Raw genomic sequence first — 16,136 nt, 5'->3', positions numbered from 1 at the left:
TCCACCTCTGATCTTTTCCCAGCCAGTCGGGTAGGAATCCATACAACAACCACCTCAGATTTTGTCATCATCACCTAGCCCCCCTCTCCAAGCCGGAGAGGAGGGGGGTTCAGCGGCAGTAGAACCGGCTTACATGTAGTTTAACTACAAGTTGTAAATGCCAATTGATATACGTATGAATCCCTCAACAGCAAAAACCAAACCAGCGAAACTCGAAAATATGATATTTATTGCGACTTTGATCTGTCTGTGGCTGTGGCACTCAGGGAGGTGACCAACTGAAACGTTAGTGACATCATATCCCCGAAGTAAATGTGTTATCATGGAAATATTTGATCATTACACCATTTCGTAGTCTCACATCAAGACCAGATGTGAACGATAGGCATCGAGTCAAGATGCATGGATAATCTGATAACCCGTTGAGTAAAATCGTAGCCCTCTGAATCGAATTACCTAGTTGACACTATACACACACAGCCACTCAAAGCTGTGCAGCTGTGATATACACACAGTGACAAGAGCAACAGACTGCACATTCTCAACATGAATGAGATATTTGATCTGATGTGCCTTTCTCTTGGCTTCTCTTCCCAGCACTCTGTTGATGCTGTGAACGCTGGTGTGAATCCTGTTGGCGATACCTCTTATAACTCTAGCCACTGGGATCTGGGTAGTGCCTTCTTCTTTGCCGGAACAGTTATCACGACCATAGGTACACTGACATTTTCCAAAGTGTCTTTACTTGACATGTATAACAACGAATATAGTACAAAAATGTATCTTGACCTTATCTTCCCTATTTTTGTAGGGTATGGTAACATTGCTCCAAGCACTGAGGGAGGGAAGGTTTTCTGCATTCTATATGCAATATTTGGCATCCCACTTTTTGGATTCCTCTTAGCAGGGGTTGGTGACCAGCTAGGGACCATATTTGTCAAAAGTATTGCCAAAGTAGAGAAGATGTTCCGGGTGAGTCACATGTATACAGTACATGGGATATAGAAAATCTACACACCCCTGTTCAAATAATGCCAAGTTTTCATGATATAAAAAAAAAAAAAAAAAAAAAGGAGACCCTTATCTCAGTTGTGTAATTTTACTTACCCTCTTGAAAAAGATATTTTTTTTTTTTCCAATTGAGTCGTACCGGTTATACCTCACATTAATGATGGAAAAAGTTTTGAAATTATTGTCATTTTAGGATTAACTTACGCAAAGTATTCACATTACGTGCTTTCTGGAATACACCCCCGTCCTTTATTGCATAAAGTGACTGGGGGGGTTATCAGTGTGACAATGACGAGGCAGATGATGGCAAAGAAGCGGAAATTACTTCCTTTGTACAAACGTGAAGACAGTCATGTAGTGCTGGCTGTATTTGTGTTTGTGTGTCTTTCTGTATGCGAGTTAGAAGGCTACTTTTGACCGGAGGTCAGCAAGAATTCTGTAAACCGATGTAGGATTACAATGTAGAATTAAGCAAACTAATGTCTGGATTCTTGGGCAGAGGGGGAAATTTCATTGCAATGCTCATGGCCCAAAAAATAATAGCATATCTTTTTCTTCATTTTTAGATATTCACACACGTTATGGTATATAAGAATAGCATGCTTACTAGTAGCTATTGTCAAGTGAGTGTTCAGTAACCAAAGTGAAGGTAAAGCCAGAGAATAGTAGCACCCCAGTGACAGGTTCAAAAGTCTTCTGTCAAAAATGATTGGTGAACTGATAAAATCCATACTTTGTTGAATATAAATCACTTACTACGTACTGTATGTGTATGTATTTAACTTTCTCCTTTGTGTGCCTGTGTGCTTGTGTGTGAACGTGCCTAAATGTGCCTGAATCACTTCTCTGGAACAGAATAAACACAACCAGATCAGTCAGACAAAAATCAGAATAGCGTCCACCCTCCTCTTCATCCTGGCTGGCTGCATCCTGTTTGTGACCATGCCAGCTGTGATCTTCAAACACATCGAAGGTTGGACAGCTCTGGAGTCAACATATTTTGTCGTCATCACATTGACAACTGTTGGAATAGGAGACTATGTGGCAGGTGAAACATTTTCTTCTGTTGTCACTAAAAGCAACCTAAATGAATGGCTATACTTATGTGTCTTAAATATTGTTGTGGCGTGGGCAGCACAGTGGCCTAGAGGTTAGCACACCTGCCTCAAAATTCTAAAATTCTAGGTTCGAATATTGGCTCCCACCTTCTGAAGTAGAGTTCTACAGGTACAGTATGTTCTCCCCATCATAGTGTCGGTTATACTCCTACATCCCGAAAACATGAGTGGTTTTTTTTTAATTGAATACTCGAAATCTTGTAGCACTGTGATTTCATTGAAATATGAAGTGCATGACAAATAAAATGTATCATTATTATTTAATCAGGGACCACATTCACTCCAATTTGATCTCAAGGGGGCTAGACCAGTATATTTTTGGCCTCATAAAGCTGTAACTAAAACAACAATTCCAAACTTTTCCCATGTTTTGGATGTAAATAATTACAAATACATTTGGAAAATATTCACAGTTATTGATTGTTGTCTTGTTGCAAATATTTTCAAATCATATGAGTAATCAGAAACAAAAACTAGTGCAATTTCAACAATATTATGAATCAGTGTTTTCATACACACTTGTACAATTTACAGATCACAGTGGATCTATAAACTGTGTGTACCTTTTCTAAAACAATTTGTTATGGTCTAGAAATCATAAATTTTGCACAAATGGATGACTAGTTAGCACATTCACGTCACAGCTCAGAGGTCTTTGGTTCAAACTTGGCCTCCGGCCTTCCTGTGTGGAGTTTGCATTGTCTCCCTGTGCCTGCGTGGGCTTTCTCCAGGTACTCCAGTTTCCTCCGACATTCCAAAAATATGCACGGTAGGTTAATTGAAGACTCTAAATTGTCTGTAGGTGTGAATAGTTGTTTGTCTATACGTGCCCTGTGATTGGCTGGTGACCACTTCAGGGTATACGCCGCCTCTCGCCCAAAGTCAGATAGGATAGGCTCCAGCACACCCGCGCCCTTAGTGATGATAAGCAGTAGAGAGAATGGATGGATGGATGGATATTAAATCAATCAATTCATTTTTAAGAAGGTCATGATTATTACATGTGCTCATGGACATAAGCACTTGTCAGTCTAGGTCTTACCCCGCCTCTCACACAAAGTCAGTCTGGGATGGGCTCCAGTTACAAGCGAACCCAATGAGGACAGGTAGTTTTGGAAATGGGTGGATGAGACTTTAATTTATTTATTGCATTTTTCCTCTCAGGCGGAAATCGGAGGATTGAGTACCGCAAGTGGTACAGACCATTGGTTTGGTTCTGGATCCTTGGTGGGCTGGCCTATTTTGCTGCAGTGCTAAACATGATTGGCGACTGGTTGAGGGTGCTATCCAAAAAGACCAAAGAAGAGGTATTCACTCACATCTTTTACATCATTCAATACCATTTTGAATTGGTTAAGAACAAATGATTTTGCAAATATGGAATGTATAGGGATATGCCTCAGCTACATTTGACTGCTTTATTGTCCTCTGTAACAGTCGGAGAGTGGTTATGCTAATATTAAAGAGCTCACCACCTGTGGGAGGGGGGCAAAGGGTGCAGTGTGAAACGGTTGGTGGCCGAAGGCAGGACCCTCGTGGTCCAATCTTCTGTTGCAGAAACTTGCACTAGGGACCTTGCTGGTAGGGGAGGAGCCCTAGCCAGCGTGCGAAGCTGAGAAGTTCTAACTAGATATAGTTGGGTTTGCTTCAACGTACAGCTTGGGCTCCAGAAGAACTCCTTTTGAGAGGGGTTGGAGGGTGTGGTCACCCCCAGTGAGAGGTAAGTAGGCATGTGCATACTAAGTGCCTCCCGACTTGATAACTGTATGTTGGCGTTCACCCAAGAACAAGAAGGTAGCCTTCCTCCACCTTCCTGTGGAAGGATGGGTTATTTTGTGCTGATTCTGGACTACTTGGAGGGGGTGGTGGAGAGCACTCCCACTGGGGATTACTTTGTTCTTCAAAGCTCGTGCGCAATGACAGTGGGACCTGTTTGGGAGAATGCCCCCCTAAACTGGCCTCCACACCCGTGACTCACGTCCCCCCTTCCAGCGCACCACACCCGCTCCCCACCTCACCCCACACCACTCCCTCGATCTAACGTTTTGCTTGGTTACATAACAAACAACATCTTCAAGCATAAGGGTGTCCATATAGGCACTTGGCGCCGCAGGTCAATGAACGACTTTGTGGTCATGTCAACAGCCAACTTCAGCAGAGCCTTGACCATCTCACGGTGGAGGCCATATGGCACATGATCTGCATCCATTGATGAGGCAGCTGACCAGAGCTGTAGCTGTAACGTGGTTCGTGCATGTTGTAGCTGTAATCCCCGAACCCATTGGTAGACACTGGTGGTGAAGGATGCAGTCAAGCTGTAGAAATAGGCCTAGCTGGCCTTTTTGGCCTGTGAGCCTCCAGAGGCAGCTGTTGTGTACGGCAAGCCAGGAGGAATGTATATTTAGGAAAAACTCAGGCGTTCAGGCGGGAAGAGTTTGATGCGGTCATGGAGTGTGACTTCTGGACTGACTCGAAGTAATTCTGATCCCGTTGGGCGACTCAAGTGGGGGAAGCAGTGCACCAACAACACTTTGTATAGCGGGCATGCAAGCTGCTGACCTCAACTAAGGAAGAAGAAGAGGAAGAAGAAGAAGAAGAAGACTTTTTTTTTTACTTTTTCAAGAAACTTTATTTAGCACACCTTTTGACAAAAAAAGATCCCAACATGCATTTACTTTAAAAACATGAAAAAGATATTACCAGAAACATAATTAAACAAAAACAGATGAAAATTTACACAAAATAAATAAAAGAAAAATAAAAAATTCAACACCAGTGATCCATATTCATCTACTGAACACAAAACATTCCCAATAGCCCACCGATCCACAAAATCCTCCAGATTATTGGTAACCTTATAAAAGGTGTGCTCCACCCTTAAACGGGCTGCCACCAACCCTCTCAAACAGTAAAGCGGATCAGTCCAACTAGCTCCAACAATCTTGTTTTTCCTACTTTTCCATATAGCCAATTTAGCACTTGCAAACATAAAATTCATTAACACCACAGTTTTCTTTCTTTTTCTGGAATAAGTTGGTCCAAAAATAAAAAGATGGAAAGAGAAAACCTCTCCCAACCCCTCCACCCACTCCTTTAACATTTTAAAGAAAACATCCAACCGGGGACATAGAAGCACTAAGTGGTCCAATGTCTCTGGGTGTAAACAAAATGGACAACCTTCCCCAGTGCTAGGGTCAAAGTGAGCTCTGTATCTGTTCGTAGCTATTATTCCATGTATAATCCTCCATTGGACGTCACCCATCCGTTTTTCAACAGGTTTATAGAGGACCCACCAGCTTCCTTTTGGGGAAAATTCGGAACCAAACACCTCTGTCCACCTCGACTCTCTGACTCCATTGAGCGATCCATTGTTCAGCACCTTTGCACAACTCTCATACAGCCGCTTTCCACTACAAGAGCTGAAGTTCCCAAGTTTTGGAGTTTTTAGGGACAGTACGATTCCACATTTCTCCCTCCATTCCCCACCAGCAGGAATCACGCCAAGAGGAGGAAAAACGTACTCAGACCCCTCACTCCACTGGTGAGCTAAATCACTGTTCCGTATAAAGTCCTGGTGTTTTTCTGACCAGCAGATTGAGTCTTTGTACAACAGCCTCTGTGCCGTCTATAAACGAAAACAGGCCATCCTGGAGGCAATGTCAATAAGGCCCTGCCCCCCTTCCGTCACAGGGAGATACAGGACTGACGCTCTCATCCAGTGATGACCAGACCAGAAAAAGTCCACCAGCATCTTCTGTAACTGTTTAATCAGTCCTGGTGGGGGTGCTAACACCTGAAGTCTGTGCCACAAAAGAGAGGCGACGAGATTGTTTACAATCAGAGTTCTTCCCCTGCAGGACAGCTGAGGTAGCAACCATTTCCATCTAGACAACTTAGCTTGCACTTTTCCCAGCACTCCCTCCCAATTTTTAGCAACCATCTTGTCGTCACCCAAATAAATCCCCAGAATTCTCAACCCACTATTTCCCCATGTAAGGCCACCAGGGAGACCATACGCAGTCGCCTGTGTTGGATTACCAACCCAGCATGCCTCACTCTTTTCCCAATTTACCTTAGCTGAGGAAGCCTTTTCATACAGCGTTAGACTTTCTCTCAGTGCCTCTATGTCCCCATGTCCCTGGACCATTACAGTAATGTCATCAGCATAGGCTGACACGACTATGGGAAGGCTATAAGTCATCTCTGGCAGACATAGACCTTTCAAAGTTTTTCTAAGTCTCAATAGGAGAGGCTCGATAGCAAAACTATACAATAGTCCCGAAATAGGACAGCCTTGTCTAATCCCTCTCCCGACCACGACTGGTCTGCTCAGTCCTCCCCCAACCTTAACTACACAACATGCACTCTCATACAGGAGTCTCACCCATGATACAAAATGCTCCCCAACTCCAAATGCGCGCAATGTGGAAAATAAGAAAGAAAGATCCACCCGATCAAATGCTTTTTCCTGATCAATAGAAATAATGCCTACATCAATACCGTATGCCTTGCACACATCAAAAATATCTCTCATTAAAAATAAATTGTCCAACAAAGATCTGCCAGGGATGCAGTACGACTGGTCTTCACCAATTACAATGTCCATATAAACCTTTAGTCTATTTGCCAAAACGCCATGCCTCAGAGACATATTAGAAACATCATGAAACACAACAAAAGCTACATTTACATGCCAAAAACTAATACCAACCTTGTTCCCTCGTCAACCAGGTGCTAAGAGACCAGAATAATCGAAGAATTACATCTTAAAATTAACTTACCGTATTTTCACAACCACAAGGCGCACTTAAAAGTCTTAAATTGTCTCCAAAATGGACGGGGCGCCTTATAATGCGGCCCGCCTTATGTGTGCACCGAGTTCCAAAATCTGTAAATGTTGTTGTGCCACTTTGTTGAGCGCTCCGGTTGAGTGACTGGGAGCATTTCCTGCCCACACGCTGCTTATATAGAGGAAAGGCGGACGTGACTGAGGACAGCATGCGGACGTGAAAGAGGACGCTAAAGGCAAATGTACATGTGGGAAATGACGAAAGCGATCTTTGCCCGCTCAGTGGGGAAGGCAGCTGCCTGCAGCTCAAAGTGGAGTTTGCACTGAGTGATGAATGGATTAATATTCCCTAGAATCTCCAGAGAACCTCTCCGGTCGAGAGAGCTGTGGGCAGACAGCAGTGGAGGTGGCAGGTGGCTGCATGGTAACTGCTTCACATTGAAACTTTGGTACCCTGGCGGTATCGGGTGTTGTGGCAACTAGTTCCTTCTTCTGAATTTTCATAAGAACTTCAAACTGTGAGGCCACCTGTCTCATCATTTTGTCCTGATGCTCTGACAGTCCCTCTAGATGAAGGTGGAGGGCAGCAAGCTGCTCATCCTGCTTCGAGAGGCGTTGACCCTGCGCTTGAAGGGCTTTGCGCACCGGGTCTGAGTCTGCTGGGTCCATGTTATGGCCAGTTCGTTCTGTCATGAACGGAACAGAGGATAGGACCCAAAAATGCACAACTCCAAAACAAATGGACAGTTTCAAAAAGAGCTTTAATATACGGGCAGAGGTCGGTACACAGGCAGGCAATCCAAAAAAGGCAACAGTATCCAAAAACATAAGGCAAAAAGGCGAGGATTTTCACCAAACTAGACTTAAGAAATGCTTATCATCTAGTCAGGATAAGGGAGGCGGATGAATGGAAAACAGCATTCAACACACCAATGGGACATTATGAGTACTTGGTGATGCCTTTTGGACTAACTAACGCTCCAGCTGTGTTCCATAACTTTGTCAATGATGTCCTGCGTGACATGTTGAATGTGTATGTTTTTGTATATTTAGACGATATTTTGATATTCTCCCCGGATGAGGAGACTCACATCATTCATGTCCGCTCTGTGTTGCAGCAGTTACTGCCGAATGAACTATATGTCAAGGCTGAGAAATGTGAGTTCCACAAGGCGTCCGTTTCTTTACTGGGGTTCGTGTTGACTCCCGGTGAAATCAAGATGGACCCTTGCTAAGTTGATGCTGTGACTAATTGGCCCACTCCCACGTCATGCAAAGATGTACAAAGGTTCTTGGGGTTTGCTAATTTCTACAGAAAGTTCATTAGAAATTTCAGTTCTATAGCCTCGCCTTTGCATGATCTTACCTCGCCACAAAGACCCGCTTTGTCAGACAGCTTTTCAGAAACTTAAATCGAGCTTTACCTCTGCTCCCATCCTTACTTTGCCAGATCTCAAACAGCAGTTTGTGGTATAAGTCGATGCGTCTGACGCCGGTATAGGAGCAGTCCTTTTCACGTTGTGCATTACCAACCATCTCTATTTCCTGCCATAGCCCCAGAGTCCACAGTTCCAGCGGCATTGACCTTGGTGAGACGCTGCAGGAGAACCTGGGAGCGAGCCCGCCAGATGCTGCTGCGCCAGGGACGGTCCTACAAAACCGCTGCTGACCGTCAGAGTACACCGGCCCCGAACTACAAAGTGGGTCAGCGAGTTTGGCTCTCTACCAAACATATTCCACTCCGGGTGGAGTCCAAGAAGCTCGCTCCCGGGTTCGTTGGGCCCTTACCCATCACAAAGATCATCAACCCTGTCACCGTGAAGCTTAGGCTCCCAAGGTCGATGCGGGTCCACCCTGCTTTTCACGTCAGCCTACTCAAGCCAGCCCGGGAGTCCCCTCTGGTCCCGCCTTCCAGGCCCCCACCTCCCATTTGGTTTGTGGCTGGGGGCCCTGTCTTCTCTGTGAAGCGGCTGTTGTCGTCTTGTCGGAGGGGGAGGGGGTTTCAATATCTGGTGGACTGGGAGTGCTACGGGCCTAAGGAACGTTCATGGGTGCCGTCTGCGTTTATCGTGGATGACTCGCTCATTCGGGACTTCCACGTTGCGCATCCAGGGGCTCCGGGTCCGTCTGGGGCCGGCTGTTAATGGGGGGTACTGTCATGGGTGTGTGTTCTGGTTGTTGTCTTCCCCCTGTTTCATACACACCTGCTCCTGAGAGCATCTTCACCACCTGTGCCTCGTTCACCCTAATTACTAATTAGCAATGTCATTCTTCGTCATCTGAAAACCTTATACCTATGGAAAGCTAGGTTCAGTCATCAGTGAAAAGGGAATCTCTGAGCAAATTCCATGAAGGGGCCCCAGGTCTGCATAAATGTCCTGTTTTTTGCTCAGCTTGTATCAAAGCTTTTCTCGAGGCAGGAAGAAAAGCACCTCCTTCAACCATTGCAAGAAAGACGGGGCTTCGTTTGACTTCCAATTAAATCGGACAAGTCTGTGGACCACCAATGAGCCAAACGCCATACCCTTTGCCTACAAATTAGTAAGGTTGTCATGGGTGTGTGTTCCGGTTTTTGTCTTCCCCCTGTCTCGTACACACCTGCTCCTGAGAGCATCTTCCCCACCTGTGCCTCGTTCACCCTAATTACCCCTTGCAATTAACCTCGTGTCTCATTCTTTCTCGTCGCCAGTTCGCTGTACCTTGTCGTCGCGTTCCAGCATTCCTCGTTTCCACGTCACAGAGTCACAGTAAGACTAGACCCTGTTCCGATGATCGACCTCGCCTTTTTGCCTTATGTTTTTGGATACTGTTGCCTTTTTTGGATTGCCTGCCTGTATATTAAACCTCTCTTTTTTTAAACTGTCCATTTGTTTTGGAGTCGTGCATTTTTGGGTCCTATCCTCTGCCTTGCCTGTGTGGAATTTGCATGTTCTCCCCGTCCGTGCCTGCGTGCGTTTTCTCTGGGCACTCCGGTTTCCTTCCCACATTCCAAAAACATGCACGGTAGGTTAATTGACAACTCTAAATTGCCCTTAGGTGTGAATGTGAGCGCGAATGGTTGCTTGGGTGCCCTGCGAGCGGCTGGCGACCAGTTCAGGGTGTACCCCGCCTCTCGCCCGAAGATAGCTGGGATGGGCTCCAGCACTCTCACGACCCTAGTGAGGAAAAGTGGGACAGAGAATGGAAGGATGGATGGAGGAATTTGTATTGAATGAATTGCTATCTTTAAACAGGGATTGACACATCAAAGTCTCATAAGTCTTCAAATAAACGAAGATTGTTCCCTGTTTGTTTTGACCACAACCTGTGAGTCTCAGTCCACTCATTCCTGCAGCGGATATAAAACGGAGAATTATTTCTGAAGTCTAGGTATTGCTGACTTCAGCCCTCAAGTAAGAGACATGGAAGGGTCTGGAAACTTGAAGGGATTGAGTTGACAAAAAGTCCTTTAAAGGCTTCAATAAAGTGTAGTCAATTTCAATTTAGGGGTTCAAGCATTGTGAATATTGCTAGCTCAAAATGCAGCTTGGCTTAATATGATTAGTCACTTATTATATACTATACTATACTATACTATTATATACGCATTAATAACAGAGCCTCTAATTAAATAGATTATTGAGCAATTAATATAATCTCACCACTTTTGAATACACAGTGTCATCTTAAACCCTTTTTAAGTACATTTGGGGGTGTCAGAAGTCAAAGAAATACATAGATTTGCTGATTTTATATCTTTTGAATTGAAAATAATGTGTGGCAATGTTTTCAGTGCATGCATCCGGGATTTTTGTTTGTTTGTTTGTTTACTTTATTTCTTTTCGCAATATTGTGATATACAGGTACTATCGTGATCATTTTGGACATGATAAGCGTTTCATCTCTAGTCAGAACACATGGGCTGATCTTTAATGTTCAATGTGTAATACTTTGTGTATTTTGCTAAGGTTGGGGAATCAAGGCCCATGCAGCAGAGTGGAAAGCAAACGTGCGAGCGGAGCTGAGAGAGACAAGGCGGCGTATGAGTGTCGAGGTCAGTGACAAACTTCAGCGAGCTGCCACCATCCGCAGCATGGAAAGACGACAGCTCGGCCTGGATCAGCGTGCGGTGTCCATGGATATGCTTTCTCCAGAGCGCCGAGCCATCTTCAACAGCCTGGACACCAGCAGCTACAAAACCTCCTCTCAGGAGAGTATTGACACGAAGTTGAACAATCTTCGACTAAGGGGCGGTGAGCAGTGCGACCGTGAGTCCAACCATCAAACCACATCTGAGGACAACATTTTTAACCGCCTTGGTTCGGTCACCAAGCTGGCAAAACGCAACAGGAATCGGGACTTGAAGACGAACATCACAGAAGAAGCTCGCCGTCCTCGTAGTGAAGCCTATGGTTGGATCACGGCCACATTTGATTGTAGCACACCTGTTGTGGATGAAGTGACAAGGAAGGATGAGGAACACGAAGAGACGGAAGACAAAGAGTGCAATACCAGCTTGTCTGAATTCCCGTTGTTTGTGGAAGCTTACAAATCACATAATGGGGTTAATATTGAGCAAACCAAAGAGAACAAGAATGATGAAACACTTGAAATGAAAGAGCTGCATATTGACATGGGCACATAGCAGTATGTATGTCAAAGCAATGTTTTACAATGCCACCATTTGTGCCTTAGGTTTTCTCTTTTGCAGGAATAATGCCTGCCTCTTTGTGCTACAGTGTATAAGGGTTCCTCTATGTTTACTGACCCCAAGGTGTCCCAGGTTCTTACCGCTTCTTAAAAATACCTTTGTTAATGTAGCATTAAATTATGGTCATACTTTATACAGTCCACACCACACCCAAAAAAAAAGCAGGCTGCAACACAGCTTTGAAATGTTTTCTTCATAAAATATCATTCAGTGATGTGTCCCACCACAATATTTTTGAGAATTAGGGTCTTGGATAAACCTTTCAGTAACTGAATAGGCAGAATTTTACCAGGAAATTGGGTTCTTCAAACAACCACTAATCAACAGGTGCGATATAATGCTGCCACATTGAATAGTGTCCAAGATATACTTCAGGAGCAGTCTGTCCCTGATAAACCTTCCACTCGATGACACTGACATGACATTTGCTGTCCATACTGTACTCATCATTAGAAAACATCTTTTGAACATACAACCCCAATTCCAATGAAGTTGGGACGTTGTGTTAAACAGAAATAAAAACAGAATACAATCATTTGCAAATCATGTTCGACCTATATTTCATTGAATACTCTACAGAGACAAGCTATTTAATGTTCAAACTGATCAACTTTATTGTTTCATTAACTTAGAATTTGATGGCTGCAACACGTTCCCAAAAAGCTGGGACAGGGTCATGTTTTCCACTGTGTTACATCACCTTTTCTTTGAACAACATTCAATAAACGTTTGGGAACTGAGGACACGAATTGTTGAAGCTTCGTACGTGGAATTCTTTCCCATTCTTGCTTGATGTACAGCTTCAGCTGTTCAACAGTCCGGGGTCTCCATTGTTGTATTTTACGCTTCATAATGCGCCACACATTCTCAATGGGAGACAGGTCTGGACTGCAGGCAGGCCAGTCTAGTGCCCGCACTCTTTTAGTACGAAGCCACACTTTTGTAACACGTGCAGAATGTGGTTTGGCATTGTCTTGCTGAAATAAGCAGCGCCGTCCATGAATAAAGACGTTGCTTGGATGGCAGCATATGTTTCTCCAAAACCTGTATGTACCTTTCAGCATGAATGGTTCCTTCACAAATGTGTAAGTTACCCATGCCATTGGCATTAACACAGCGCCGTACCATCAAAGATGCTGGCTTTTGAACTTTGCGTCCATAACAGTCCGGATGGTTCTTTTCCTCTTTGGCCCGGAGGACACGACGTCCACAATTTCCAAAAACAATTTGAAATGTGGACTCGTCGGACCACAGAACACTTTTCCACTTTGCATCAGTCCATCTTAGATGAGCTCGGGCCCAGAGAAGCCGGCGGCGTTTCTTGGTGTTGTTGATTAATGGCTTTTGCTTTACATAGTAGAGTTTCAAGTTGCACTTACAGATGTTGCGCCAAACTGTATTTACTGACATTGGTTTTCTGAAGTGTTCCTGAGCCCATGTGGTGATATCCTTTACACATTGATGTCGGTTTTTGATGCAGTGCCGCCTGAGGGATCGAAGGTCACGGGCATTCAATGTTGGTTTTCGGCCTTGCCGCTTACATGCAGTGATTTCTCCAGATTATCTGAACCTTTTGATGATATTATGAACCGTAGATGATGAAGTCCCTAAATTCCTTGCAATTGTACTTTGAGGAACATTGTACTTAAACTGTTCAACTATTGTCTCACGCACTTGTTCATAAAGAGCTGAACCTCGCCCCATCTTTGCTTGTGAATGACTGAGCAATTCAGGGAAGCTCCTTTTCTACCCAATCATGGCACCCACCTGTTCCCAATTAGCCTGTTCACCTGTGGGATATTTTAAACAGGTGTTTGATGAGCATTCCTCAACTTTCTCCGTCTTTTTTGCCACCTGTCCCAGCTTTTTTGGAACGTGTTGCAGCCATAAAATTTCAAGTTAATGATCATTTGCTAAAAACAATAAAGTTGATCAGTTTGAACATTAACTATCTTGTCTTTGTCGTAATATAGGTTGAACATCATTTGCAAATCATCGTATTCTGTTTTTATTTATGTTTAAAACAACATCCCAACTTCATTGGAATTGGGGTTGTAGATTAAATGATCTGGGTCATTTAAAGAACTATTTATATTGCATCAGCTGTACTGCAAATAGAGAATTTCAGTCCCAGTTAAATGGTACTTAAAACATCAATATTTTTTATGTTATCATATTACATTTTTAAAAGCTACCTTTTTATCTGTCATGATATTGAGTGATAATCTCAGATTTTCAGAATTCTGTGCCATTTTATTAGTTTTTATTTTAATGGTTCTAAAAATGTATGGTCGAAGAAATCAGATCTGCTTGCAATTGTATTGTAATGCAGAGGGTCCAAATAACTTTAAAAATCAAACTTTGCAATTGTATTGCACTTATTATTTTTTTCTCAATCGGCCACTAAAAATATAGAAACCCTCATATACTGTTCTGTTAACATGCAGTATTCAGCGTGCCCTATGAATATGAGATACACATTATATTGGCTTCATTATGATCCAGTGTAATAATGCAAAATACCTTCATAGATTGTGCAATTCTATGCCAATTGATGGGCAACAGGAAAAAAATGTGTTCCTCCAACAAGTGCTAAACTAGAACAACTTTGGTCATATTTTTGTAGCTACATCGTGTTCTTGATAAGATAATATAAAAAAATGATTTTGTGTAGGTGTGTGATATATGTAAACATAATGTATGTTTGTAAATGTACGGCTAATTACATTTTGCTTCCTCCCACCTCCTCAAGTCTCTGTCAAGATTGACATTGAAGATCCTCTACGATGTTGCGAGAAAGTATGGCAAGTAAAAGGACTCCAGGCTTGTTCGACAAGAATTTACTATTCCTCAGAAATGGAAAGATGCTTTTTCCAATTGACATTCCAAATATATTCGATTAATCAAGGACTATAGATCACAGCATACTGAACAATCTCCACACAATGCAAATATGCCATCTTGCGGATTGGAAGCATGACATCAGAGAAATGTGACTGAACACTCTGTTTGTCCTTTGAGGCAATAGCATGACATTTTGTTGACAGCTTTGACATTCAAGGGGAAACTCTAATCAGAGTCTGAAATTATCAGAAATTTCCTGATTCATATTGATACTGAGGAAAGAACCGTCTATCCACCCCTGAACAACCCACACATTTTTGTTCAATGATTAGGAATCTTTAAGTCAGGTTCTACTGGCACTCAGCATTCCCAAAATGATGGCCAGGTTTACAAATTACCTGTACAATTCTCACTGGCAGATGAAACAAATAGCTTGTTTTTTTTTTTTACGATGAAGAGTTTATTGATGTCATCGCTTAGAAAAAAAAGAAAAGAAATAGAGAATTCATGGAGAAAGACTTCCTGACGGCTTCAAGGATATTCTGGTCTACCATCCGCCGTCTTAGGAGCGGTAAGCAGTGCACCATCAACACTGTGTGTAGTGGGGATGGGGCGCTGCTCACCTCGACTCGAGACGTTCTGAGTAGGTGAGGGGAATACTTTGAAGACTTCCTCAATTCCACCGACACGCTTCCTATGAGGAAGCAGAATCTGGGATCTCTGAGGCCAGCTCTCCTATCTTTGGGGTTGAGGTCACCGAGGTGGTTAAAAAGCTCCTCGGTGGCAAGGCCCCGGGGGTGGATGTGCACACTCCGCAGCCTGATTCTGATTCATCAAGCCGTGATCTCCAACTCTCACTGGAGTGTGAAGCAGCTGGGATGAGAATCAGCACCTCCAAATCAGCACCTCCAAATCTGAGACCATGGTCCTCAGTCGGATAAGGGTGGAGTGCCCTCTCCAGGTCGGGGATGAGATCCTGCCCCAAGTGGAGGAGTTCAAGTTTCTTGGGGTCTTGTTCACGAGTGAGGGAAGAATGGAACGGGAGATTGACAGGCGGATCGGTGCAGCATCTGCAGTGATGGGGACTTTGTATCAGTCCATTGTGTTGAAGAAAGAGCGAAGCCGAAAGGCGAAGCTCTCAATTTACCGGTCGATCTACGTTCCTACCCTCACCTATGGTCACAAGCTGAGGGTCAAGATCCTGGATACAAGCGGCCGAAATGAGTTTCCTCCGCAGGGTGTCCGGGCTCTCCCTTAGAGAACGGATGAGAAGCTCGTCATCTGGGAGGGGCTCAGAGTAGAGAGGAGCCAGATGAGGTGGCTCGGGCATCTGAGTAGGATGCCTCCTGGTGAGGTGTTCCGGGCACGTCCCACTGGGAGGAGACCCCGGGGACAACCCAGGACACACTGGAGGGACTACGTCTTTCGGTAGACCTGGGAACGCCACGGGATCCCCCCGGAAGAGCTGGATGTATTGGCTGGGGAGAGGGGAGTCTGGGCGTCCCTGCTAAAGCTACTGCCCCCGCGACCCGACCTCGGATAAGCGGAAGAAAATGGATGGATGGATGGCAACAAATCTTATGTCTTTTCCAAGCGAATAGCAGGGGAGACTTTTCTAACACACATTGATGCTACAAGGCCTTTCTTTGTTTTTAACACAAATGCATTTTGCGCATACTGCATT

At 44.1% G+C, this 16,136-nt stretch overlaps 1 protein-coding gene across 1 annotated transcript in view; it reads left to right on the top strand.

The window, feature by feature from the left end:
• LOC133468660 (potassium channel subfamily K member 10-like) overlaps window positions 1-14,277 on the top strand; it is a 29,155-nt gene extending 14,878 nt beyond the window's left edge. The window contains exons 3-7 of the mRNA XM_061754840.1: window positions 598-715; window positions 812-972; window positions 1,867-2,059; window positions 3,294-3,441; window positions 10,870-14,277. Coding sequence (XP_061610824.1) covers window positions 598-715; window positions 812-972; window positions 1,867-2,059; window positions 3,294-3,441; window positions 10,870-11,542 — 1,293 coding nt within the window. The 3' untranslated portion in view covers window positions 11,543-14,277. The remainder of the gene's footprint in view (window positions 1-597; window positions 716-811; window positions 973-1,866; window positions 2,060-3,293; window positions 3,442-10,869) is intronic.
• The last annotated feature ends 1,859 nt before the right edge of the window (window positions 14,278-16,136 follow it).

Source organism: Phyllopteryx taeniolatus, chromosome 18 (assembly GCF_024500385.1).
Source record: "Phyllopteryx taeniolatus isolate TA_2022b chromosome 18, UOR_Ptae_1.2, whole genome shotgun sequence".
Classification (NCBI taxonomy): domain Eukaryota; kingdom Metazoa; phylum Chordata; class Actinopteri; order Syngnathiformes; family Syngnathidae; genus Phyllopteryx; species Phyllopteryx taeniolatus.
Note: the sequence above shows the minus strand (reverse complement) of the source record. Positions and strands in the feature narration are given on the sequence as shown.